The sequence below is a fragment of the Chlamydotis macqueenii genome, chromosome 8, assembly GCF_036417535.1.
Source record: "Chlamydotis macqueenii isolate bChlMac1 chromosome 8, bChlMac1.mat, whole genome shotgun sequence".
NCBI classification, from domain to species: domain Eukaryota; kingdom Metazoa; phylum Chordata; class Aves; order Otidiformes; family Otididae; genus Chlamydotis; species Chlamydotis macqueenii.
In genome coordinates, this window is record NC_141563.1 from 26078110 (window position 1) to 26106022 (window position 27913).

Genomic DNA, 27913 nt, shown 5'->3' on the forward strand with positions numbered 1-27913 from the left:
ACACAACTAAACATAAATTAGACATAGTTCTGTGCAAACTATTTAATGTGTTCACACACCAAAGGTTTAAGTAGAAAACAATCCTTCAACAAAGCAGATGGTAAGAAAAAATTAGTGATAAGGCAGTAGTTTCCACTGACTTTTTTTCTTGTCCCTTGTAAGCATTCAGCTTGCTTCACGGTTGGCTGCTTGATGACAGCAGAAACACAGCTTGCAACACACAGAAACAGAGGAACTCCACTGGGAAACACAGTCCACTTAGCGCGCTCGGCTCTTCATTTTCTGCCTTGCTCTCTTTCCAGGTCTCTTCTGCAAAGAAAAAGGACAGATTTAAATCTTTATTTTCATATTCTCGATCTTTGTTCTAGCTCTACAGCTTGGAGATGATACCAAGGAGAGGATATTTGTCAGTACCTCTGGAGAGGGAGATTTTGGGATACACGTAGCAACAAAGAGTACTTGCTAACTCCTCCACTTGTTTCCCTGCTGAGATACTGAACCATCAGCCTCAACTCTGTCTGCAACTAAGTTATGCTTAGCTCCCAAAGACAGGCATTATCACTTAGAGATGCTGGAGGCACCCATCATGTACAGCTCTCCCTCCCAGACCAGGATCCAGAACAGCTCTCCCTCTCCTTTCTTTCCTAGCCAACCAGGATCATTTGCATGCAGCATTTTACTTACTTTGAGGGCTTTCTTTCCTCCTTTTCCTGGGCCTTTGTTGTGAGCCACTTTTGACCGGAAGCTGGATACATCATTAAAACTCTCCTTTGTGTTCCACTTTGAGCCCTTCTTCTTCCCACCAAAGCCAAACTTCTGATTCTTGTATCGTCTTTTGGCATTTGGTCTGAAAAACAACCGAACAGCACCATTGCTGTTCATATTTCTTTCCACAACAAGCTCTCAAAGCACATGTATCTGTTGATGGACTCGCATCAACCATCATAAACCTTTCCCCTCTCATTGAATAGACAGGAATTAGCACATTTCAGTCTTTGTTCCATTCTGGCCACAGCTTTCCTCCTCTCTCGGGACAGAAAGCCACTTTGGACTTATTTTAATGAACGTTAATCAGAACAGCTTTCCTGTTCCACAAAATGATCCCTTAAAAGACTGAAAAAAAATCAGAGATTCTGCATTTAAATATCTTTCTTTTCTGGTCTCACCCCTTCTTTATCCGTTGACTTGAACTGCCTTTTTTATTCCCCTGAGACGACGTCTGGTCTTCATCTAGAAAATCCAGCTTGTCCGAGAGACCTGCAAGAGTGAAGATAAAACATCTACTGGCACAGAAAACACAAATTTTCAGTCTAAGCAAGTAACAGCAACAAGTCACCCTCACTGAAGAGCAGCTACTTGGGAGGATTTTCACTGCCACTGGCATATGGTTCTGCAAAGCAGCAGCCTTTCAAGCTCACTGCCCAGCACTACAGGTTGACAACACACATCACACTGCCTTACATGGCTCACACGTCACTATTCCCATTACACATTTGCTCTCTTAGACAAGTTAGCTTTACCTTTCTGGTACTTCTTGACTGCATTCAACATATTTTTTTTCTCTTTTTGTCTCCTCTGGAGAATCTCAGTTTGCACCTGAGATGAGAAGCAGAATGTTAGTGCTGTTCCTTATAGTGTCCCGTACCTTAAAAAAAAAAAAAAAAAGAAAAAAAGAAAAAAAAAGAAAAAAAAGTATCTAATCTTTTGCTCTGTCTTCCTGCAAAGCAGCTAGACAGAAGACTAGACAGATTCCATATATTTTAGCCAGCCTCCTGTGGTCTCACTTTTTAAGCTCCTAATTCAGGCTCTAGATTCTTGTCATAGATAGGTCCCTTTTGCAGCTCCTCCTCACCTTCTTGCCATATTTTCTCATTGCACGGAGCTGTTTCGCTTTCTCAGACCTCTCCATTGCTTCTTGTTTACTCTTAAGTTTCTGTCGAATCTTATTAGGGGACAGAAAAAACAAAATTTATCAATAACGCAGAAGAAAACATAAGAATTTTATGATTGCTGTGCAGTCCTGAAATTAATAACTACATGTGAACTATCAATGAGTGTAAAAATGAGAATGCGTCTCAATCAGACAATGCTTTATAAGGCATAATATTCTTTCAACTCAAGGCTGGAACAGTTATTACAGGAACTCCTGAACTGATCTGCAGCCAAAATTTGGTTAAAAAGACAAGACTCACACAGAGATAAGACAAAGCCTTACAATGGTCTCTACTGGAACGGCTAAACAAGAGTATCTTGTCACATCTTGTCAGACTACTCAGGTGTATGTAGAAGACTTGAAAGTTTCTTTCTTGTCATTATTAAAACACTGAACAAGAGTCAACAATCCTGTGCCATAGAAAATACCTTTTTTGTTCCCTCCTTGTTCACAAACATTTCTATAAGGATGCCGCATCACAAGAGATTACAAAGATTTCAGCATACATCATCTGGATTCAGTCTGTGACTCCACTAGGACATAAAAACTCCGTCCTTCACGCAGCAGCCAGCAAAAGAAGGTAACAGTAATGTGCAGAATTGACTTAAGCCTCAGCACAAGCTGATTATTTATCTTCATCCTCCCTAGCAAGATTCTATCAGCCATCAAAACGGTGACCAAGTCATACATGAACCTCCAAATTAGACTCCAGCTCATGTTTGTTTAACTTATACAACACAGTCTTTTTTCCAAAACAAAAATTAGGATACCTTTTTGAACAAAGACTGCAATCAAGAAGCAAGTTTGTGAAATTCTTATTTCCTACACAAATCTAACTCACTACCTGTGACAGATTAATTCAATAACACACAGAGAATCAAAACACAGTGATTATATACTGCAAGTCCTAGGACAAAGAGCATAAACACAGACAAATTTACAACCACTGTTAAACGTATGGAGAAAAAGTCTCTATTTTTAATATTAAACATGCTCAGGACAAAATGTAAATCATGCTTTTCTTGGAATTTTATGTTCCAAGCTGTTATGGAAATCTCCACATTGCACTGAAATACCTAAACAGGAAGAAATTTCCTGTTCACAAACAACATTTCAAACATTGTCACAGGCATTTGTCAAAGACATTAGGTAAGTATTCGTACATCATACCTTAAGGTTAATCCCTAACACAGGCTAAAACCAACACATAACACAGGAGAGAAAGCCATTATTCACTGCACATACCTTCTGCATCTGTTGGTCTGATTTGGCCATCTCTGCAAAGTAATCATCTGGCCTTCTAGTAGGAACTTTGAGCTTACGCAGCCTCGGTAGGGCTTCCAGGACAGCTGCCTGAGCCTGCCGGTAACTAGGCAGACAACACAGCATCAGCTCTGTCACTGGGTACCAGTCATCTCACAGCACTGACAGAAACACTGCTCACATAAGCTAGCTGATAAAATGATCTAACAAGCATTGATCTAGAATGATATCAACATTCTACAGCACTCCATTCTACTAAAAGCAATGCAGACGCCAGTATCATATGAACGTTTATATCTTGCACATACACATTTATCTAGTTTCCAGTTACAGTTTTATATGTTGGATTACAAAAGCCAAGGCAAAACAAAAGAACTGTAATAACACCAAAACAAATCCACAAAGAAAAATCCACATCTTGGGTTAAAGCCATAGTGCTGTGACCAAGGAACTTTTAAAACAAACTTTTCAGCAAAGGATGAAAGTCTGCTGTGAGAAGGGAAATTATTTCTAGTCACAAGACAAGTTGTGACTAGCCTTAATTTGTAATTATTTGGGAAAGCATTCAGAGTTATTAAATGTAAAATACAAGAGTGCCATAGTGACAGCCAGCACTGCAGTTTGCAGCACACCTGGAAACATGACTCCATGCACACAGCGGAACCAACACCCTACAAAAAATCTCCCTTTTTGACACTTACAAGCTCATCTCTCTCTGGAAATCATTCTCAGGGTCAACAGCATCCTTGTTAGAAGCACTCTGGGAGATGGGGTCCGCGACCGGGCCCATAGTCACATCCAGCCGTTCCACCCAGGCCAGCTGCTGCCTGAATTCGGACAGGCACTGCTTCAGCCCGTTCTGGAAAAGAAGCGCAGCCCTGTACAACACCACAGAACCCCCTCCCAGGGCCGGCCCGCCTGGATGCCCCGGTCACACCGCGGGCTGCTCCTCCAGGGCCGCTGGGGCGATACCCCAAAACAACACAGCAGCGCAGGAACCCCAGAGGCTTGGCCTGCCCTGCCCTGCCGCAGCACCCGCGGCCCCGGCTCCAGCGGGGGCTCCTCTGCCCCGCTCCGGGGCTGAGGGCCGCGGGCTCCGTCCTAGGGCTTCCGCCCCGCCCTAGGAAGGCCGCGCTCACCGTGTCGTTGCGCCGCTTCGGCCGCTCCTCCAGCACCACGTTGAGCCCCGGCTTCAGCGCGCCCCTCGAGAAGGCCTCCTGGAGCTGCGGAGAGGGGACGGTCAGGCCGCGCCGCCGGCCGCGATGGGGGGGCAGCGGGCGGCCCTGCCCCGCAGCTGCCGGGGGAAGCCTCACCGCCGGGCCCGCGCCCCAGCCCCCTCACCGCGGGCCTGCGCTCACCTCCGAGTCCGAGAGAGAGGAGTCGGAGTCGGAATCCGAGCCGGAGTCGGAGACGGACCCTCGCCGCGCCATGCTGCCGCCGCTGCTGCTTCCGGCCGCGTGCGCGCGCCCCCGCCGCCGCTTCCGGGAGAGCCGGGGCCGCGGTTGCCACGGCGACGGCCGCGGCGGCGGTAGCAGCAAAATGGCGGCGGCGGCGGCAGTGCAGCCCGTGGCCGTTTTCGGCTGCCGGCCGCGGGTCGCCGGCGGTGTCTGCTTCGTGGAGGACCAGGTCGTGCTGCACGCAGCGGGGGCGGGCTGCCTCTGGCTCCACCTCGAGCAGAAACACCACAAGTTCATCCCAGGTGGCACCGACCCCGGCCCCGGCCCCCCTCAGTCCGCCCTCGGCTCGCCCTGACCCCTCTCCTCCCCGCAGGCACCGAGAAGAGCCGGGGCGTGCATGCGCTGGCCATCAGCCCCGACCGGCGGTTCCTGGCTGTCTCGGAGATGGTGGCGGAGCAGCCGGTCCTGACGGTCTACGAGCTGTCGTCGGAGCGGGCGCGGCGGCGGAGCAGGCTGGCCGCCGCCGAGCTGCCGGCGCGGGAGGCGGTGTCCCTGGCCTTCTCCCCCGACAGCCAGTACCTGGCGGCCGCCGCGGCCCCTCCCGAGGGGCACCTCGCCTACTGGCTCTGGGAGAAGCAGCGGCTGATGGCAGCGGCCCGTGTCGAGGCCGCGGGCGGCGGCATCTGCCAGGTAACGGCCGCGGCTTTTGGGGGCTCCGCGCCCCCCGTGCCAGCCCGGGGCCCGTTCGGCTCCTCCCGGCCTTGCCAGGATGCAGGGGGGCGCGCTCCTGCCTCCAGAACTGAGCTGGGCCGGCGTCTCCGGGGCTCATGTTTAACATTTTGATTCGCAAGTGACTAGATCTTTGGGAGCCTCTTGCACTGTTTCAAAAAGACGAATGAAGGGATCAAATAGAGTTCAACATGTACCGGGTGCATGGTAGCACCTAAGTTCAGTCTGCAGGAATTTTGGACAGGTACATTTTCCTGTGGCGACATGGCTTCTATCCGGGGCAAAAGAGGGAGGAGAGGGCTCCGCACTGTAAATGATACACGGTTTCTGTGGCATTTCTTGGCATCAGCTGCAACAGGACACTGGGCTGAATGAACTTTTGTTCTGGCCCATTATGGACATTCTCATGTCCATATCACATGAGATTCTCATACATCATATGAGATCTATGGTATGTAGCCATAGATCCGGTGGGTCTGTGATCCAGTTGGCCGGTGCATATGCAATGTGTTCCTTATGTCCCTGCAGAAACACTCATTAAATATATTGGCTGTGCTCCATAGGCATAACACACATATTGCAAGCTCTCTGCATACTCCTATTCCTTCCTGCAGTCTGTTCTATGTGCAGCTCAGAGCAGTAGCCCAGAAAGAGTGGCTAGGAGCAGGCTGATGGCACTCAGACAATTCCTGCGTCCTGCTTTGGGTGCCCCTTTTTAGTATCTGTCTTGCAGGGAGGTAAGAGGCTTTCAGTACATGAGTTGGTTGTACCCTAGCTGCCATTTTTTTCTGCAGTACAGCTACCAGCAGAGGTTGGGTGAACTACTGGCTTTAATGAGCTCAGTTCCTAGAGAGGAGAATGTAAGGACAACTGCTGTCTAAAGTCCCATTAAGCATGAAAAATGAGGTCTAACTACCCCTCCTATCCTTCATGTTGGGTATTGAGATGACCATTCCACTGTTTTCACCAATAAACACCTAATTATTTTAATTTGTAAACATAAAGGGCAAGGTTTGCCTGAAATACAGAATTCATTCCTGGCCTTTAAGAATGAATGATCCCGCTTTTCAGGAAGCCTGCTATCTGAAAAACTTGCTAATCAGCAGTAAAGATGTATTTTGGCCTTACTTTCGTTGTTTAATCCTGAAGGGTGGAGACAAATTTCTCCAGTATTGCATTGTGATTCAGGTAGTATTTTAGCTTAACAGAGTTAATGTATTTGTAGCATCATGTAAAATTGATATACACAGTTTTGAAAGGGGGAAAACTGCAATATGTAGTTATGATGGTTATTTCTTCGTCTCTTCTGTGTTCTTATATATTTCTATGAACCTTCTTCCCTTGTTTGTTTTCCTGTATCTGGTATTGAAAGTCTTCAGAACAGGTGTAATATTTGCTAATTTGTGAACACAGTTGTGTAAAATAATTTATCTCTTTTGTTCCATAGGTGAGCTTTAGTCCTCAAGACAATGCACAGGTTTGTATCACTGGAAATGGCTTTTTTAAACTTTTTAAGTACAGTGAAGGAACTTTGAAGCAGATTAATTTACAAAAGGGAGAGCCGCAAAACTACTTGTGCCACGCCTGGCTGTCCAAGGAGAAAATTATATGTGGCACTGACACAGGCAAACTTAACTTGTTTAAAACTGGACAGCTGCACTGGGAGACAAGTGTAGAGTACAAAAAACCACCAAGGGAACTAGAAGAAGATGCAACAACAGAAGAATATGAGAGGTAAATCTTTGTTAAATACTACTACTAAGAGTTTTATGCTTGCATATGCAGATTAGTTGCAGGCCATTCACTTATTTCCTTCTTGTCCAGTTTATGAATAGGTTATAATATTTCAATTGCTGCTGATAAACTTTTTGTTTTGTTTTGTTTTGTCCTTCTTTATTCTTAAGTCTACGCATTTCCTGCTTGCAGTTCTTCTGATGTCTCTTGTGGACTGGCCTCTGAAGATGATGGTTCACAACAGGATTATTTGCCTCAAATATCTACAGTTGCAGCTTATTCCAAAGGCTTTGCTTGTTCATCTAGCCCAGGAGTGGTTCTTCTGTTTGAGAAGACCAAGGAAAAGGAAGTCTACAAGGAGAGTCGAGAAATCTGGGTAGGGAGAAAAAAACTTTTCCAAGCAGTTATGTAGCAGAGGCCTCTTTGGTGGGGTGGGCTTCCGATTCAGATATTTGTTATAGCGATCATGAGATTTGTGCACTCTTACTGTTAAGTAATCTAATAAGATTTCTAACTGTTCTGTAGTGAGCTATGTGCACTGATTTACTGCAATCTCTGGATAGGAACACTTAACTCTGATGATCTAGTCAAGCCTTCGTACTCTAGGCCTAAAAGATCCAATCTTCCCTATGCACAAGAGCCTGTAATAAGACTGTTATCAACCTGGATGATACACTGCGAAGAACTGTTATTCTGAGGTCACAGTTTTCAGGCAGTTTTCATTCTGCCACTTGCTAGGTTTTTTTTCTCAATGTTTTTCTGCTACTGTTTCCATTTTTGTTTAGTACAGTACTTAAAATTACTCCTGAAATGGCCTCTGGTACTTTTTTCAGCTGTAATGCTATAGAAACTGTTAGGTTATCTTGACCCCTACTCCCTGCCTTGCAGTAGTTATGTACTATTAAATATCCGAGTTGTCTTACTGATGCTATGTATATGCTTATTAGAGTAGCATTACAGTAAAAGTTTGTGTGTGTGTGTGCATGCCTGCTACGAAAACATGGAAACCTGGAATATCCCATGGGATGTACTTCTTGTGCAGCTTCCTCAGGACCTGTTCAGCAGTGTGCCAAAACAGGCAGGCGGACAGGACATTACATGTATATGCTTCAGCCCCTCTGAGGAAACGATGGTCATTAGCACAAATAAAAGTCAGCTTTACATGTTTACTATGCTCTCCAGAGATCTTATGAAGGTGAGTGCAATCGTACCATATTCTACAGCCATTATGTCCAGTAAGGCGTGTGTTGTAATGGCACAGGCTATTCACTATCAGTTTCTATGATGCATTCTCATAAAATCCATCAAATAGTGTCTGAACCTGTAAAGCTCATGATATGAAGTGCTCTGCAGGCTTCTCTGAGAGCTGTATTTCAGTAGGCTCTTGGTCAATCATCCCTCTATACGAATACCTGATGTTATTCAACAGAATGATAGAGGACACTGCTAAGACCATTTAAGGGTGCATGTCACTGCTGAACCATTTAAGTAAGGCTTTAACAGAGAGATTTTTAATGTGACTGTAGTAGTTTATGCTCCACTGTAATATGCAGAAACTTTAGTGCAACTATGATAAAGCTGAAACAGCTGTGGAAATCTCGTGTTGCTCTAGTTGCTGAAGTCCTAGTTAGAAGTGAAACCTTTTTGTGAAGGGCAAACGTAATGAAAAAAAATTCCCTTCTCTGAAGGAATTAAATAATACAAAGATAAGAGATAAATGTGTTATCATGAAATAGACTTGCATGGAGTTAAATGCCTAACCTGTGTACAGGCATATGGAAAGATCTTTACAGGAAGTGGTTTTGTAGTTACGGCTCCTTTTTCTGCGTGCAGCCTTCACTTCCAGCATGTAGTAGCTAAACATCCTGGTTAAATTGCTTATCACTCAGCTCTTGATTATTTTTAAATATCTATCTGACCAAAAGGTCTTAACTGAATTCTTGCACATCCAGTTTGATTTATGTATCTAACTTGCATTTCTTTGGACACTTACAATTATGTTCTGCTCTCACTAGTGTATGAGAACTATGGAGCCTACATTTTCCCTGCATCACTTTTCTTGATTATTAATTATAAAGTTAAAACTGATACTAACATTGTTATGTTTTTAGCATTGTTATGTTCAGGCTGGTGCAGTGAAAGTATTAAGTGGTTTCCTCAGATCTATTTGATTTTTGTACACAAAGAGCTATGATAAGTTTCTTAACTGACTTACTGCCTGCAGGGAAATATTTTTTTATTTTTTTTTAATGTTCTCATTGCTTCTCAGGAGAAGGCAGCTTATTTTGTGCATCTGAATTTCCCATTGCATTCTGCTTCAATAACTGGTCTGGACATCTGTAATTGGAAACCAATTCTTGCTACTTGTTCCTTGGATAGATCTGTCCGCATTTGGAATTACAAGACCAAGTAAAGAATTGTTTTTGTTTGTTATTACCTCTTGCTTTTTTGTATATTGTATTTAGCAGGCAACAACAGCAACCTCTTATGAATGAGAGTGTTGTTCTGGTAAAATTCTTGTGTGATGTGGGGTGTAAATTGTCTTACTGACATGATTTGGGGAGGGTGAATATGCAGTGCCTTTAAAACCAGCACCAAAAGAATCCAAAGGGTTTTCTGTTAAGCCATTTTTGTGTCAGACTTCTCAAGTATTTTGAAAAAAAAATCTTCAGAAATGTTTCATTCAGCCTTATCATAAGATACTGTTGTCCCATCTCATGCTTCATAGCCGTAGTTCTTAAGCAAAAATGACTGCAGCTCTTAAGGTTTCATGGAGGGAGAAGGGGAGAAAAACAAATCTCAGAAGAGATGTTTGTGTAGGTTTGCACTCAGCAATTCATCTACCTTCTTTATTATATTACAGTAAACAAGAATTTGTTCTTGCACCTTCCACACATGCTCTGTGAACCAGAAAGTTCAGATTTGCCTTTATTTCCTGTAACATCTGTGTAATCATTACTTAACTGAATGACAACACGTTTCCTCAAGGATGAGGCAGAGTCAAATTGTAGCTGCAGTTGTCCTTGCTGGGCCAGATAATGTCCTGTCAAGCGCGCGTAGGGAGTTTTTACTATTCCATACTGCGCAATGGTTTTCTCTTTCAGCGCTTTGGAGCTGTACAAGCAATACTGGGAGGAAGCATACACAGTATCTCTTCATCCCACTGGCCTTTTCTGTTTGGTTGGGTTTTCTGACAAACTGCGATTTATAAGTCTACTGTATGAGGACATGCATGTTTTCAAGGAGTTTTCTGTGAGAAAGTGTAGAGAGGTAAGGAGTGATGCAAAAATGAAATTGGGGAGTTATAGGGAGCAGAGTGGTGAAGAACATGACAGAAGATAGAAACATCTCCAATAAATCCTAGTAGGATTTAGGATATTAAAGCATAAAGAAAAGGATTCTGACTTTTGGAAAACGAGCCCGGAGGCTGATGCATGACTGTGGACTTGGGAAGCAGCAGAAGGAGTAGTTTGCTTAGAAATACTTAAGGACTGAATTTTACAGGGGAAAGCACCAATTAAGAAAGCAGTAAGAGGCTAATTATATCATCGAGTTTTCTTTTCATGTAGGATTCTTGTATTAGACAATGTCATTGGAATTCAATGAATTTTTTTATCCACTGCATCTATGGTTATGAGTGGTTATGTTCTTTTTTGTAGTGCTCATTCAGTAATGGAGGACATCTTTTTGCTGCAGTTAATGAAAATGTGATTCAAATTTATTCCAGTATCACCTTTGAGAATATTAATAACCTAAAAGGGCATAGTGGGAAGGTTAGTAAACAAATCTTATATGATACAACTCATTAAGGTATGAACTACTTGGTAAGATGCATTTTGAAAAGGTGAAGTACAATTTTGGATCTGAAATTGGCCCAAAAATTAAAAATAGACATACAGAAGTTAGCTTTCTTTGGTCAGAATTCAATGCATGAATGCACTAGATATATTTAAAGAGTCTCTCTTTAAATTAAAAGTGAATGATTGGCAGGTAGCTGACCCAGGAAAAATATCCCAGTAATAAATTATAAAAGTAATGTACTACTCATTATTGAAAGGAGCTTTTTCCTGACAGTGTATTCATAAAGTAGTTCTTACTGATTTATTTTTTTTAATGCTACAATGGAATTAATTGAGAAACATCCAGTGGTTTTTAAGTTAAACTTAGGTGTATGATTCCAAAGTTGTCATGGATTTACCAGTAAAATTACTCCATGCTATATATCCATAACATATATCAGGCTCCTTGGTGTGTTTTGCCTTTGCCAGATACATGCAGTTAAATGGAGCGTAGATGATGCTAAACTGGTCTCCTGTGACACACATGGTGCTGTGTATGAGTGGAACTTGTTCACAGGTAAAAGGGAGTCAGAGTGTGTACTCAAGTCCTGTGTCTACAACAGCATTGCCCTGTCTTCTGATGCCAAAATCATCTTTGCTGTTGGAGCTGACCAAACTCTCAAAGAAATTTCAGAGTCTTCGGTGAGCTAACAAGCAATCTGGGATTTTGCTAAGTTCTCTGGGGCGGGTACTAGTGCTTTGGTTTCCTTATCATCCATATTATCATCCAGTCTAGTTTTGATAGCTGCGATATTTACTGACACTTTTCTTGTGTTCTTATGTCCTTTACTATGAAACCTGAGGGGGGTTTTTTAGTTTTGTATTTTTATAATTTTACTTGGATTTACCTAGAAATCTTCTAATGCAGCTAGCAAGCTAACTTGGCAATATTGAATCAACTGTTTTGCTGAACTACAAGTGTGTTGCATCTACCACTGTAGGCTATGTGCACTTTTTTTGTTTTTTGGTTTTTTTTTTTTTGTCCAAAGAAGTAGTAAATTGTATCTGATAACCATTACACCTTTCAGAAGTGATCAGCTTGTGGAACTTCACTTGAAATTTTAAGAGTGCATATCCGTAAAGCTCAGGAGTAAAGTTCATGGCTTTACTCCTATAGGCACATAGATTCTTTTAACCACATTATTTGCTGCAGGCAGAGGTATGACAATTGCTCATGCAATAAGTAATCAAATACTGTTGGAGAACTTAATGTAATGTGACAGGTTTGTATGGGTTTTTTTTTTTTGGTTTTGTTTTTCTTTTTTTTTTTTTTAGATCCGGCATGAAGTACCTGCTTTTGGTGTTGTTTATACTGCAGTAGCTGTTTCTCATTCTGGGCACATGGTATTTGTTGGTACCTCTCTGGGAACAATTCGAGCTATGAAATACCCATTACCTTTGACGAAGGATTTCAACGAGTATCAGGCCCATGCAGGTGCTGTTACAAAGGTAACATAAAGTACGTTTTTTTCTCTGCAGTACTAGCTGCACACATCTCCTTGAGAACTGATTCTCCTTCTCATTTCATAGCATGATATATTAAAACTAGGGTTGAGCCTGTATGTGGAGAATTAATATTACAGCATTCATAGAAGTCCTATCTCTAGAAATATATGTGAGTGGATAAAGTGGCTTGCACCAGGATACGTGACATGGCATATCCTTGGTGGAGAACTTTGATATAGCTCTTTCTAGAAAGAGGAAGATAAAGTTGTGCAGGTTTGAAAACCTCTTGTGAGAATGGAAGGAGGAATGAGATAAATATATAGTACTATTGCCAGGGTAAGGAGCAGAAGAGATTGCAGTGCTGGTCTGCTAACCAGAGGGTATTTCTAAAAGGCTAATGAACAGCACCTGAACGGTGGGGATATGGTGAGTAGAACCCACAACCATGGAACATTTCAGTACACTTTCTCCAGGAAGCCATATGTTCTGTCTTGTTAAAACTGTTAATAATTTTGGCATTTTAAAAATCACTGTTAAATACAGCACCTTGACTTGGAGCAGCTTAAAGCAAAAAGCCAGAGACCTTTGGAATTGTCCTATAAATTTCCTGTCTGTGCTATAACTGTCAAGAAAGTATTTTCTGTTCCAGAGTTTTAAAAATCTTCCTACAGCTTAGAGAGCAGAAACAGATCCAGTGTCTTTACGTGCTCTTTTCTTTTCCTTCTCCTGTTGTCTGGACCAGAGTGCATCAGGAGCAGAGGACATAATCAAAATGTCGTAGTGGGGCTATGTTAATATTTCCGCTCTTGACTTTCTGTGGTAGAAATGACAGGGAATATGTGGAAAATACAGTATAAAATCAAACTGTGTCTTCATTCTTCCTCGTCTCTACTATTACTTTGTTGTCTCTTCCTTCTAAGATGTCCATAACAAACGATGACCTATTTCTGATGACTGCCTCAGAGGATGGCTCTGTATTTATCTGGAAAGTGTGTGATAAAGGAGTTGGGATACTGGAATGGGAAGAGGAAGTTGAGTATGCTGAGGAAGTGCTGATCATGAGATCAGATATAGAAGAGAAGGTAGGAGAAGCAACTTGTAAACCCGAACCATAGGATTCCTGGTATACAGCTTATGAATTATATTTGCATGATGTTTGTGACTAGCTGTTCCTATACGGCCTTCTCTTTAAGAGTGCTTGCATTGCTTTCATCATAAAAAGAGGTTACAGCAAGTAGCTGCAGCTAGTTGTTAGTATGCAAACTGCATGGTATGAACAGTGAGTACAGAGAAAAGTTTAGACTTTTCTCTAATACTTTTCTCAATCTCTTGAAAGCAGTTTTAATGGAGTAGAGAAGTCAGAAGTTGCATTTCTATAAACCATCTTGTAAGATAACAAAGGAACCTTACTTCTGGAACTTGTTCTGGGTCAGTCTGAAAATTCTCTGTCTTTCATAAATACATGCATGTAAATAAAACATCCTTAACAAGCTCTTGCTAATGGCACATAATCTCGCTGTTAAAACTATCTTCTCCTCCGTGTCCTAACAGAGTCAGGCAATGCTGGACCTGCAGCTTCATGTGAAAGAACTACAGACAGAAAAAGATTACCAGCTACGTCTCAAGGACATGTACTTTAATGAAAAAATAAAGAAATTAGAAGAGAATTTCACTGAGGAAGTAGACTCCCTTAAAACCAAACACCAGGTATGATTCATATTGCAGAACCAAATACCAAGAAATCTTTCACTGAAGAGTTGATTTCAAGCTTGCATTGTATATGTATGAATGTCATAAAGCATCTGAAAAATGAAGCATTCCTTTCCAATAAAGATGTTACTGATATTTGTAAAGCATGAAGCTACCTTTGAGTCAAGTATCTTGCAAGTACAAGGAGATACAAGAGTTCTCCTAGGTAGCCAATAAGTATCTTCACATAAGAACAGTTCCAGCAATAAGTGCTGCCTGTGACCAAGGATCAGTAAGCTGTATCACCCTCAAGTAGAAATGGGACCATACCTTAAAAGCTCCACCCAACATATAAGGTTGCAGCTGCTGCAGGATCCAACAATTATTCTTCTTAATGCTGCCTTCTTTATACCCTAGCTGCTTAGCTTTTTTAAGAACATCTGCTAAGGTTTTTTGTATGCTTTTTGAAATTAGAAGTAGAATACATTCCCTGGATTTCTTCTGTTGGTGTGTTTATTGATTTCTCTGTGGTCATGAAGCCTTCCCTGAAAGGCAAAAAACAGTATAATTCTTCCCAGTGTCTTATTTATCTATGTCTGTTAATTCTATTCTGTCCATCTGTCTGGTGCACACACCAGATTTCTGGCCTGTAATTTGCTGTATTTCTGTACCCTTTTTAGAGTTAGAAGGCGGGTGATCCAATAGCAATTTCTCTGGTGGTAAAATAGGTTGAAGTGAGGGATTGCATATCACGTGATTCAGTTTTGTCAACCTCATTTGAGCTTTTGGATTAATATTATCCTGTCCTGGTGATTTGTTACTGCTTATTTTGTTGAGCTGTACATGGTCCCTTTCAGTTTGACTCAGTGTGAAAGCTTACTTACCAGTTTTATTATTTTATGCTCTTGCCATTTTCAAGCGCTCCTTTTATACCTTTCTCGTCCTTTGGCCCTACAAATATTCTGGCAAGTTTCTGATTTGTTTTTTTTTTTTGGGGGAAGTTTAATTATTCATTTTAATGTTTTCTTCAAGTAGTTCCTCAGGCTCTTTGGCTTTTCTCATTATGGTTTTTGCATTTAAGTAACCTGAGTTTTAACCTTTCTATTTTTCCTCATTTTTGTACAGCTTGACCTTTTTACAAGAAAGCTATTTCACTTGTTATAGATTCCTCTACCTGTGTTTTACCTGTGCTGGTTTTCTTCTGCAGTTCTTCGGGTCTTTTCATGGGTAGCGCTTGACTGTAGCAGTATAGTAATATCAGCTACACTGAAACTTCTTTAGGCTTGTTGATTACAGGCTTGCAAGCAAATGCAAGCCTGTAAGGTGAATTAAAGTTTTCTAGGCAGGCAGGTTGTACTTCCTATCTGAGAATCAGTATGTGTTAAGATTAAACTGCATGACAGATTTGAACAGGCTTGGGGCTAACCTTTCTAGTTGTTATATCCAGCAGGCAAAAGGATTATTTCTGCTTATGCAAGGCCCATACAGTGTTATGAGAAGAAAGTGGAAAAAATTACACCTATGGTACAGTTCCCAACTTTTCTGGGAAATTCCTCACCCATTTTCTTGTTCCAGTTCTTTGTGTTTTTTCAGAAGATCAAGTCATTTGTAAGTGGTAGTCAGACATTCCAAGCAAATGGCATTCAAACCTCACTTTTGCGTAGGTTTATGTCATCCCGTGCAAATGTCAGTGTTTTAGGACCTCAAGGTTGCTTAAAGTGGGACAGGAAGGAACTTGAACTTTAGTACCTGGACAACAACTTGTGGAACTGCAAATTCTTCTCAAGCAGGCACACAGAAAGAAGTGGAGGCTTTTTTAGCTCACAAAATTTTCTGGTTAGATTAGGATTATACAGTACCCTGTGTTATATGAACTCCATTTGCTACTTTCACTTAGCTTTCCATAGTTTTGTAACTTTTCATAACAAACTGATCTCTGGAAAAAGTTGGCTTAGTGACACATGGCATCTGAATTTTGATGAGACACTTCAAAAATAAATTCTGTTGTGTATGTGTTCCCCACCATGATCAAAATCACAAACAATTTGGACACTACTTTACCTAGTTTCAAATTAAAATGTATTTTTCTTATTTTTTTTTCCCAGATTTTACAGGCAGAGAAAGAAAAACAGGAGCTACAACACCAGTTTCAACTGTCTGAGCTGATGAATAAACAGGCCAGGGAGGTGCAACAGCTAGGTTAGACTATAACAAGTGTTTGTAACTAGAATCTGGAGAAGTGCATTAGATTCATAGCAAGTAATGTGACAGGGAGAGATTACTCGAGTACAAGTACAAGGAAAAACGCATGTATGTCATGTAGGTATTGCAGTCCAAAGGTTTATCTAAACTGCACCACATACACGACCGTGATGAGAACATGCACATGGGCACTGTATCTTAGATGTTTGGTTTTTGAGATTAGCAATTTCTTCATTTATCTTATAAGCTCACTGTACAAGAATAGTGAAGTCATATAGTTCAGCAAGGAGGCTACAAAATGAAAATACCTGGACCTCAGATTTGTAGTCAAGATAAAGCAGAAATACTGCAAATTAGTATCAAAAAAGCAAGTCCACCCGTAAATGAGTTTATTGCCTACTCGTACTCTGTAACAGCTGTACTTGTACAGCTGTCATGGTTGTCATTCCAAGGGAATGCCTAAATTAATTGTTACTAATTTGTTGTAATGGCAGAGTGGGAGATTTTGGTGTAGGTTTTAGATTTGTTCAAGCTAGAACAGAACAACATTCTGTCCCAATGCAGCTAGTTGGGATGTAGCAGAATATTCAGAGACACAACTGAGAAAGGTGAATGACAGCTTTAGAATAGATATTATTAGCAAAGCAGTCAGTAAAAGGAAGAACAGGGAACTCAGGAGATGGTTTTCTAATGTAAAATTTTGTATGGCCACAAACTCTAAAACCCCTGTATATCTGGTGAAGAAAGTGACAAAGTGCTTCTAGTGTAACTTACTGCAACCAGCTGCCACAAGACAGTATAGAATAAAACATTGATGACAGTAGAAGGGTAGGATACACCTCTCTTTTCTATTAGTTTTATCCATTCCATCTGTTTCCTGTTACCAGAATGTGACAGTAATCAGAAACTCTTAATGGAAAATGAGAAATACCAGGAGCTGCAAGTGAAATCGCAGAGGATGCAGCAGGAACATGAGAAACAATTGCACAATTTGGAGGAAAGCAAAAGCAGAGCTGTGAAGGAGTTAACAGAATATTATGAGGAAAAACTTAATGAGAAATCTGTTCTGCTGGAAGAGGTAGGAAATTTGATTTGCAGTTTGAATTATTCACTAAGTTTATCTCCAACTGTGATAAAATGTTCCCTAGGAGAGGAGAGTTTGGCTCCCTCCATGCAGATCCTAATCTGCCTGTAACCTTGGGGAAATAGGTTGACAGGTGTAATAGTAATGAGGAAAACCCAGCTGAGTTACCAAATTTTCTGGGCCTCACACCTCAAGTAAGAATCCTGCTAAGATTAATATCGTTGGGCATTCTCAACTTCACCTCTCTTTCTCCTAGATCCAAGAATTCCTGTTTATTAATGTGGGTTAGATGATACATTTACTGTAATTAAAGAAAGAAAGATTCAGTCACGTTGTTCTAGTGAAGAGAGAACATTTCTAAAATGGTGCATTCCATTCCTGAGTCTCTGAGGTTCCTGCCTTCATAATTCGGGGTATAAAGATAAATACCTTGAGTACTTCAAAAACTCCTGCACATTGAGGTCAAGGACTTGGCTTGACAAATGTCAGACAGATAACTGATGCTTATATATCTGAAGTCAATACATTCTATCAACATTACTGTTTACAGCCCTGTGTTGCAATACCAATTTGGAAAGAATGTGAGGAATGAATATGAGAAGAGAAGCATACAGAGACTAATGCAAACCTGAGTGGTTGTTGGTCCTAATGCATTAGAAACAGCAATTTTAAAAGATATTCTCAAGTGTTACTCATGTTTGCGTTTGCTGCTGCCAGAACAAGTTTGCTGATGCTAGTTATGTGGTCCAGGTTCCTAACTTGAAGTGTCTAAGCCCGAAGAATAATTTTTCTTTAATAATATTTTTTTTATGTTTGTCTTAACAGTTTTTAAAATTACTTTAATCCCCTAAGAAGTTAAGTTATCTTAAATGATATTGCTACAACTGAAGAGTCCGCTAAATATAGATCCTACCAGGAGAAACACAGTTACAAATAAAGAATCCTGCTCTTCTTTATTAGTCTTTTACTGTTGTCTTCTCTAATGTTTGCTTTCCTTAACTGCAGGCAGAGGAGGGTATGAAGCAGCAGCTTAAAGCACATGAAGAAATTAAGAAGCAAATTGAAGAAGATGAAGATCAAGAAATCCTGGAAATCAAAATCAAGTATGAGAGACGGCTTTTGGAAGAAAAGGAATCAAACCTGGAACTGAAAGGAGAAATAGGAGTCATGAATAAAAGGGTATCTCTTATTCTGTGATAGGATCAGACCTGCACATGGAGATGTATAGCCGAGGACTGAATGTGATTAGTGGCATGTCAGTTTAGTCTTAGTTTAGTCTCTAAATATGTGGCATTTTATATCAGAATAGTAGCCCCTTCTTATGTCAATTTGAAGGTTTTGGAATATTTGGGCAGAAGATGCAGCTGCATGCTGATTGTATTGCTGATATGATTAGAGGTAGATAACAGACGAGATGTGTTTTTGTTAGTACACTTTCTTTTATCTTACATAATTTAAAATTATAAATAATAATATTGTTCATCCTATGATGGGAAGGAAATTAACCTTTTCATTTTTCCAAGATCAAATGCGTTGCTTTGTTAGAAAAATACTTCTACTGCTTCATTTGATGCAATAAACATTTTGTGTTTTGTATGCATTATCATTTTTTATTGGGGTTTACTCCTAGGATTTTTAAGTAGGCATAAAACCTTTTAGCTCTGTTACTGACTGGGTATTACGTTTGCCTAAGGATGTTAGAGGGACATTTTTTCTCTTCTGTTTCTTCAGTATCTATCTAGAGACAGAGAGGTTGTCTTCCTTCATACCCTCTATTATCATGGTGCTGTCTTCAGTTCCACTGTCTTTTAGACACTAGGAATTGCTTCATGGGTCCTCACAGTTTGACCAGTGCCATTCCTTGGTTCTGATCCTCCTTGGCTTCGCAGATCTTAGTACTGTGGCAGGGATTTTGAGGGTACCCAAGAGCTGTGAACTAGGCACTAGATGTTTACTTTTGACATCTTTAGAGATGTATGACAAGTGATCACCTGAAAATAGTTTTCCGTGGCTTCAGTGTTATTTGAAGCTCATGCTTGGGTGTAGTATCCATAACTGTCTTTCTTCTGGATGCAAATTCCTCAATTACTTCTAGTACAGTGAGTATTCTGGCAGAATACACAGAAAATGCAAAAAGGGATATTTGAGTCCCTTTTGAGTTACAAGTATTTAAGTGATGTGATGCTCCTTCATTACATCTTGATTTGATATCCTTTATCTCACACTGTCTACAGAGTAGGTTGGCTAAGTTGTGCACAGCTTTTGGAGACACTTAAGTTCTTACTTGTTTGCCTCCCTAGTTGAACAGCTTGCAGAAGGAGCTCAAGGAGCGAAACAGGGACATCAAGGAAATGAGACAGGAACAGCAGAAGCTGCAAGGCGTCATTAAGTCACTGGAGAAGGACATCTTGGCACTGAAGACAGAGATTCAAGAGAGAGCCGACACTATCCAAGACAAGGTGAGAAACTGGACAATTGGCTGAGATCAAAGTCACTCTCCCTTAATTTAATACAGACATTTAATTTAATAGTATTGTCTTGGGATAATATCACATGACTGGAAACTCAGTTCTAACTTAAAGGATTTGTGATCTTTAGTTTTGCATTTTAGTTTTTTCCTGACATTTTAAACTTTTCTTGGGGAGCTCAAATTTAGAATGTTGAGTTCTTCATCCTTTGTTCTGGGATCTGCAGAGGGATCTCTGCATTATTTGCCCCCGCCCTTCCCATCCAATCTGTGCAGATATGCAACTGAACTCCAGTCTTCCACTAGATCTGTGACTGCTGATTTTACCTCAACCATATTTGTGCCTTGACCTAGGGATCTGTTTGAGAGTGCTGTGTCTGATTCAGATCTCTGTACCTACTTCTCTCAGGAGAAGCATATATATGACCTAAAAAAGAAAAATCAGGAACTGGAAAAGTTGAAGTCTATACTGGACTACAGAATAGAGGAGCTTAAGAAGCAAATAGAGTCACGTGAAAATGATATCAAAACAATGAAGGAACAGATCTGTGGGGTGAGTAACACTCTCATTTCTCCTCTGCTACTAAGCCCTTTTCAATACAAACGTGACATAACAAGATTCCACAGTGTTTATTCCTTGACTTCTTTCAAGGATACACAGCACTGATGCAATATCTTTACAGCTAATTAAAATACTTGTGCACAATAGTTGCTATTTAATTTTTTATTACATGCTACCAGTGGTCGACAAAGTTATTTAAGCTCCTATTTCAGTAGTTAATTCTCTAAGTATCTCTTAGATACTCTAAGTAGTATCAGATTCGCTTAAAAACAGATCTTGTCCTTATGTGATTATGTGATTGCCCTCCACATACCCTGTAGAGTTTGCAAGACACTGTGTTTACTGATCTGGAGGAAGAGAGGGTGAACAACTTCCCTCAGAAAAGTTGCAGGTTTATGGAAACATAACTCTGTTTAGGGGTTAGGTATGCGGACAAATTACTGTTCCTCAGCTGATCCGTGGAAAATTTCCATGTATTCATACTTAGCTTGGAGCAAATTCATTAAGGCAACTTATTTATCATAGAAACTTACTGTGATCTCTCCATAGATGTACCTTTAGCTCAGCCAAATTAGGATTATGGTGACAAAGCTAATCAGTGACCTATTAGTTTTCATAAGTCTGTTTATTCAGAACAAAAGCCTTTTAAATAAAATGCAAACTAATGAACAATTCGTATGTACATCAGACTAGCATAACGAAGGGCCTGTTCTCTTCTGGTCACCATCTTATCTTATGCCAGTAAATGCTGTAGTACCCTTATTGCTTTTATTCCCTGTGTTCTACGTACGTAGACACAGCTTTTCAATGTATTTGTTTCTTTTCAGTATCGGGTTCTTCTTATTGTTTCAGTTACTCTTTCCAGTATTGACTGTTAATTTTCCATCTCACCCATTTTTATTCAGATGGAACAATAAAGCTCCAGTTCAGCTTAAGGAAATGAAGGAGCCTCACATCACTTAAATGCCTGTAACTCAAAAGGGAGTTGAATATCCTTTTTTTTTTTGGGTTTTTTTTCTGTATATTCTGACAGAGGGCAGTGTTGTTCCGAAATTGACTTTTATCGTGTTGTAATTCAACTTGAAAAGGGGTCTACTCTCTCAAGCCTGTATTTCCACTCTCTGTTTTTCTGGTATGTGTTGTTTTTTCATGTATCTCTTTAGTCCTGATTTCCTTCTCCTGCTTCCTTTCAGATGGAGGGGGAGCTGGAACGATTCCACAAGGAGAACACACAGTTGAAGCTGAGCATCACACGACTGCAACAGAAACTAAAGGCAACTGATTATGAGAGGCACAGAGAGAGGGAGAAGGTATGGTGTGCAACCACTGTGCAGGTCCTACATAATGAAGTTTGTGGAGACAGAACACTGTAGAAGCATTAATCTGAGAAAAGAGGTATTTCAGGGATACTGTGTCCAAGGACCAAGATAGTCTCTGGTCAGTGGGGACAAAGGCAAAACCTTCCAAGCCTGCAACAGATTAGAGAGCTGATACTGGCGAAATTCAGTTATTTGTGTGTCAGTTTGTTCAATCAACAAATATTCTCCCGGGTTTAACAGAGCAGTAACGCAAATGCTTAACTGACTACCCTTTCCTGCCTGAGCTTGAAATCTGGGGACACTTGGCCTAAACAGGAGCAGCACGTAGGCTACCACCTACGTTGTAGGTATATAGGCATTAGTAGGATGAAATGGAGTGTGGGCTTATTAATGGAGAAAACAAGGACCCCTTGTATTCCACAACAAGCACATCAGACATGAGGGAGGAAAAGGGACTTCAAGTGAAGGTGAAGGAGCTTAGCAGGCAGTGCTAAGCAGGACTGAGGAAGCAGGCAGAGGGGCCTGGTAGAAACCAAGTGAGAACGAGAAGGCAATCTTGATGTGAAATCATAGAGTTGTGCATGTGTCTGATATGTGTTTTGTCCCTTGCCTTCTCTCATTAACTGTTTGCTTGTTGTTTCTAAATAAGAATGTAGGTTGTTTGGGAAAGGACAGTGGGGGATAGCATTCATGACAATAAACTACTGGTTTTCAGATGAGATCTCAGGATACTGGCACTTACATTACCTAATGGAAGTGTCTTGGATTAATATTGCTGCAAAACCTTATCACCGCTATTCAACATGTAGTGCTCACATCCCCTGCAGTTGTTTCAATGAAATATATTTTTATAATTAAGTGGAATTAAAGTAAATGAGAGCTTTCACCAGTTCTGCTAGACGTTCTAGAAAATTGCACGATAGAGTGCTCTGATGAGCCAAATAAGAATGTACCTCTGTCATTCTTACAGAAGCAAAATATGGAAGCTCTCATCAAACGATTTAAAACAGATCTTCATAATTGTGTGGGCTTCATTCATGATTCAAAAAAAATGAAGGATGGGATCCGTGAGCTCTACAACAAGTATGTGCGGCAACCAGACACGGTGAGTCAGGGCCCTTTGCCTTCTCCTTGCAGATGAATTTATCTGGTACTGTAATTACTGAGGCAACATGCTGTGGTCCGTCAGGTGGAGACTGGAGCAGTAGGCACAGATTTGCAGCAGGAGTACAAGAGACAGCAAGAGTATCTTGAGAAGAATTTTGCAGCTTTGAAAAAGAAGATGGTGAAGGATCAGGAAATCCACCAAGCTTCTTACATGCGCATTGTGCAGGTAATAAGCCTTTTCCTTGTGGTATGTAGAGGGAAAAAGGAAGCAGCTGCACAAAAGAGGCTTTAGTAGCCTTACTGCTATGGTTTTTTAGGACTTTGAAACAATTTTGGTTTGGTTCCTTGCCAGAAATTCCTGGGTTTTTCAAGTGCTTCCATTCAAGGAAAATATTCATTGAGCTACTAAAGTTCTATAATTTTCTGGACAGAAAGTACAAGATTGCTAAAATAAAAAATTGCTGGCTGTTTTGTGGAGACTTTCATTTGTCTGTCACTGCCCAATGTAAAAAGAGATAGAAGATCTCTGCTGCCTGGATATTTTTTAAGCAATTAATGTATTTAATTTTTATTTCAAATAGTATTTATAGTTTGCACGTGTCTGAGTGCCCAGCTGAACTTGCTGCATAGTGATGTTTATGAAGTTATTTTGGAGGGAAAAAAGAAAAAAACAAAAAGATTTACTTTCTTTGTCCACATAGTCCCATGCCTACTGGCCTGAGTTCAGGAGAACTTTCTGCTTTTCACGTCTAGGTTTTTCAAGGAACTTCAGGAACACATGATGAGTATGCCTATTCATACCAAGTTCTCATGCTCAGAATCCCTGTTCTTTACAGGGCAAGGTAAACTTGTGACTGCTGGGGCCAGAGATCCAATTTGTTTTAGTCTGGAGTGAGAGCCCCACACTGAACATCCTGGGAGGACAGCTCTTTTACAGTCTCTTCTTACCATTATCTCCTCCTGCTCAGTCAGCATTTCCTTTTCCCCTCACTAGCCCTTTCTTCATTGTTACTTTATTTTGCTTCCTCAGGATCGTTAGACCTCAGTCCCCTCCTAAATCATCTGTTCTTTGCTATTTATTCATAGTGGTTCTTCAGGCCCAGGCAGCAGCCATCTTATTCCCTGGCCCTGTTTTAATTCTTTTACTCCTTCTGTGAGTTAGATGTTTCCTTTTGGCACAAAAGGAGATGGCTTCAGAAAATAAGCTGAAGAATTGCCTTTCTGGAATGGGGTGACAGATGGTGCTCATAATGATAATACTTGATGTCTTGGAACAGTAAGCCTAACATGAAATGATGATTAAAACTAAATTAATAAAACATCTGGAAGGTGAAGATATCAAAGGTTCTAAGCAGCCTGGTTTCTTCAAAGAAAAAGCAGTTCTCTGATGTCTAGTAGATTAATGAGACTTTACAGCTAGGAGGAATTATCATGGCCTTCCAGTCCTTCACAGGGGTCTTTTAAGACTTATTTAGACAAACTTCTGTCAGGGCTTGCTTTGAAAAAGTAAATGATGTCCTGATGGCCTTCTAGCTCTGTATTTCTATTATTCCTCAATTGTGCTTACATTTTCAGAGCTGTGCATTCCTCTTTGAGTGACTATTCATAGGTATATTTCACTAGTGACTGCTGCAACAGATGATTAGAACTGTCAAGATAATTTTAATTTTCTTACCAATTGGCAAGTTACTTGTTGTTAGACTATCTGTTTTCCCTCCTGCCTTCTGTGTTTGTAATGGCTTCTTTGGTCACTTGGATACGTAAGAACAAACACACTGAATAACCTTAAAGTAACACTGCTTGAACTGAAGCTTGTGTAGGATGATAATTTCTATTATATATCCTACCTGTCTCTGGCAGCACTGTAGGGACTTCCTAGGCTGTAGATTGCATCCAGACATCGTATGCAGTTCTACCTGATGGCCTCATCCTCCATACATTTGATCAATCCATTTTCTGAAACCATTGGTACTTTGCCACAATATCCTATGACAAAGAGTTTTACCATGAACATTTCTTTTAATCCATTGCATGATTGTTACATTGCAGTGCAGGCTTTCTGTCAGAATGCAAAGATTGAATTAAAGGCTGATTTCTCTGGATAGCATGCCTCTGCAGAAAAATATTATCAGTGTCAACCAGCAACCTTTTAGCACCCAGCAAACTAAACGAGACACTTCTACGTAGCCCAGATTGCCTCATACAACATACTATGATTATACTGTCTAATAGACAAAAAGCAAGATCTTAATTTGATAGCAGCATTCAACCACTTAGAGTGAACTTACGGAGGTGTTCATGTCTAAAGTACACCTAAACAGAAGTGCCATGACCTAACTCTGAAAGCTGGTCAAAAGAAAATTCCCTTAACTGATTCTTGGAAGTTATCCTCTTCCTGAGTTCCTTTCAGAATCAAACTCTGGGATAAATGCATAGCAGTCAAATTTCATCTCTGTTTAAAGACTTGAATTAAACAAGTCGCAGTCAACAAAATATGGTTTCAGAGCAGGCTGCCTAAGCTCACCAACTCATGCTGCATTTAGAGTCCAACAAAACCACTGCAATAACAACTGTTCTTGCCCAACAAGTTCAGACCTTAACACATTCCACAATCTTCCTCCAGTCAGTGACTTTCAGCAGAGGGGAAACTAAAGCACAGTTGGTGTGCTTGTCTTAGTGTGAAGAACTGAGAATCTTGCCACATACATGTACCTTGAGTTATTGCTGCCAACTTGAACTGCTTGAGTGTATTTATATACAGCTAATTGCAGTACACGTTGTACTTTGTCACTAACCAGTTTTCAGTTGTGTGGTGCCAATACTTTATAAGTATACTGCAAGGAATCAAATACTGTACCTTACATAAATCACTTATGGCAACATAATTATCTTTATCAATCAAAATTATCATTAAAAAATCAAGATTTGAAAATGCCTTTTTCGTAAGAAAATGTCATTAGTCCTTCTTCTTATCTCCTGTTTTTTTAGTAGGTTCCCTATTTCTTGAGATTAATATTATGTGGGGTACCCAAAGCATACCTTTTGGCCATTTATCTTTTTAAAATATTGCTATTTATTATGAGGTTCCAGGTGCTGTGTTCCAAAACTTGTAAAAAACCACCCTAGATAGCTGAAATCATTGTTGTTCTTGGTTCAGGTATGATGTCAGTTGTTTAACATTTGCACTAGCTGTTGATGTAATAAGATATTTCACTGTCTTTGTGAGAGGCAAATATTCAACTCCACTTCTCTTGAATTCAGAATAGAAATACTTAATTAATGATGCTCATGTTTCTGAATCATGAGCAACAGTCTTATCATCCTTCACTAGTATTAGCCCATACTGTTTCTTCTGAAGTCTTTGAATCTGTCAAAACAGCAGGTAAAGTACAGTCACCTGCACTTTCATAATTCCTTCAGCAAGATTCTTTGTGGAAGGCTATTATAAAAATTAGAAGATTAAACTTTCATGGGTGGAAAACTGACTAAAAAAAAAAAAGAACAAAAGATGAATAAATGGCCAGCTTTTCCTCGTAGCAGCATGTTAGCGGTAGTTATCTAAAGTGTCCATACGCTTTACACATAATAATTTGGAAAGTGTGTTGGAAAGTTATGTTATGAACATGGCTTTGAAGAACTGCAAGGAGATTATCTGTATGATAATTTAAGTGAAAAGACATGGTGACAAATGAAAAGCAGAATTATACACACTGGAGGGAAAAGTGGGAATTCTTCACATTAATCCTGAATTAACTGGATCAATCCAGGAAGGGACCTGAGCTTCACTGTGGAATTGGCAAGGAAGATAATACCTCGGAGTGCAGCTGTAGCCAGAAAAGCAAAACAAATATTAGCTTATTGAGCTAACCTGCTTTGAATACTGACATGTTTTGTGTCAAATCTACTGTGGCCTTGTCTGAAATGTTGTGTGCTGTACTGATTGCCCTGTATCTTCTGCTCGTTGATACAGATTCTATACTGTCCAATGCCCTTCCCAAGGATATGAAAATACATATTGCTGAGACAAATAGTACCTGTGCTTTTCCTTACAGGGTATATTGTTTTTGCAGGAAAATGTGAGTCTGATTAAGGAAATTAATGACTTGCGGCACGAACTGCAGGTGGCCCACACCCAGGTACATGACCTCCAGTCAGCACTAAGATTAACCAAGAAAAAGGAAGCAGTTCAAAACACAGGTGAATAGTGCTTCTTGAAAGTTTTCCATATTGTCAGTACTCATTCCAGAAGCCCTTTTTGTCCTTGGTGAACACTTCTGTTACTGTCTCCATATCGTTCCAGCTTGTCTACCTGGTGATACCTGTTACATAGTAATGTTAGATTCTGCTGATAAATACTGCAGAGTCTTGCATTTTAGCTCTACTCCTGGAGCCCTGAAATATGTCTTTTCTTGCTGATGCCAAAGAACTGTGAGCTGGACCTCTGTTATTCTGCTCTGTCCTCTCTGATTTTATCTTCTAGCTCCCTCCAGTCCACTGCTGTCCAGCCCAGCTGTCCTGAGATTGAATGCACAGAGGGAAAGTGAGAAAATCATAGAAATGCAACAGCAAGAAATTCAATACCTGAGAGACCAAATCCAGAAGAAGGGGCAAGTCCTTGCAGTTCAGCCTCTTTTAGATGGAAATCTTCCTAAGCTGGATCTGGAAATAAGCCACAAGACACAGCAACAGTGACCTGGTTCAAGGGTGCCTTACATTATTATATTCTCCTGGCAAGATCAAATGCAACAGCATAGATTAGACTTCCATGATCCTATACTCTTCCACTAGAAGCATTTGTGCAGCACTCACTGCTCTGAACACAAGGCAGCAACCTTGACCCCCTTCTACTTTCCTAGAATCTGCCGTTTCCATGAAGCCTAGAAGCCAAGAGAAAAAAAAAATAAATTTGTGTTAGTGCAAGATTGATCTCTGTGCCTTCATGCTAGGGCAGGTACACACCTTTCCATAGAAAAACATTGTGTCCTAGTTCAGAAGAGCTGGTCAAACCCTGAAAGCCTTTTCTGCTAGAATTCTAATTTGGTGTCATTGTGTGGCAAAAATCAACATCAGCCTTTTATTTTCCAGTATTGAATTGCCTATGTCCGTACAAAGGACTGCCTGTACTTAAGACAGATGTCAGTG

At 40.6% G+C, this 27913-nt stretch overlaps 2 protein-coding genes across 2 annotated transcripts; one reads left to right on the forward strand and one right to left on the reverse strand.

Moving 5' to 3' along the window:
* Window positions 1–27: 27 nt before the first annotated feature.
* On the reverse strand, window positions 28–4633 carry EBNA1BP2 (EBNA1 binding protein 2). The gene is made up of 9 exons (XM_086753037.1): window positions 4555–4633; window positions 4336–4419; window positions 3898–4055; window positions 3179–3302; window positions 1853–1942; window positions 1521–1596; window positions 1167–1257; window positions 685–847; window positions 28–309 (listed from the first exon to the last, which is right to left on the reverse strand). The coding sequence occupies exons 1-9, from the start codon at window positions 4624–4626 to the stop codon at window positions 259–261; spliced, it is 909 nt and encodes a 302-aa protein (XP_086609163.1). The 5' UTR covers window positions 4627–4633; the 3' UTR covers window positions 28–258.
* On the forward strand, window positions 4625–27691 carry CFAP57 (cilia and flagella associated protein 57). Its single transcript, XM_086753039.1, has 22 exons — window positions 4625–4895; window positions 4967–5283; window positions 6770–7056; window positions 7249–7432; window positions 8099–8251; window positions 9326–9465; window positions 10161–10326; window positions 10716–10829; window positions 11325–11537; window positions 12171–12344; window positions 13262–13423; window positions 13893–14048; window positions 16136–16229; window positions 17120–17310; window positions 18322–18495; window positions 19617–19775; window positions 20193–20336; window positions 21539–21655; window positions 22635–22769; window positions 22854–22997; window positions 26842–26968; window positions 27252–27691. Exons 1-22 carry the CDS (start codon window positions 4625–4627, stop codon window positions 27461–27463), a joined length of 3834 nt encoding a protein of 1277 aa, XP_086609165.1. The 3' UTR covers window positions 27464–27691.
* Window positions 27692–27913: the final 222 nt, after the last annotated feature.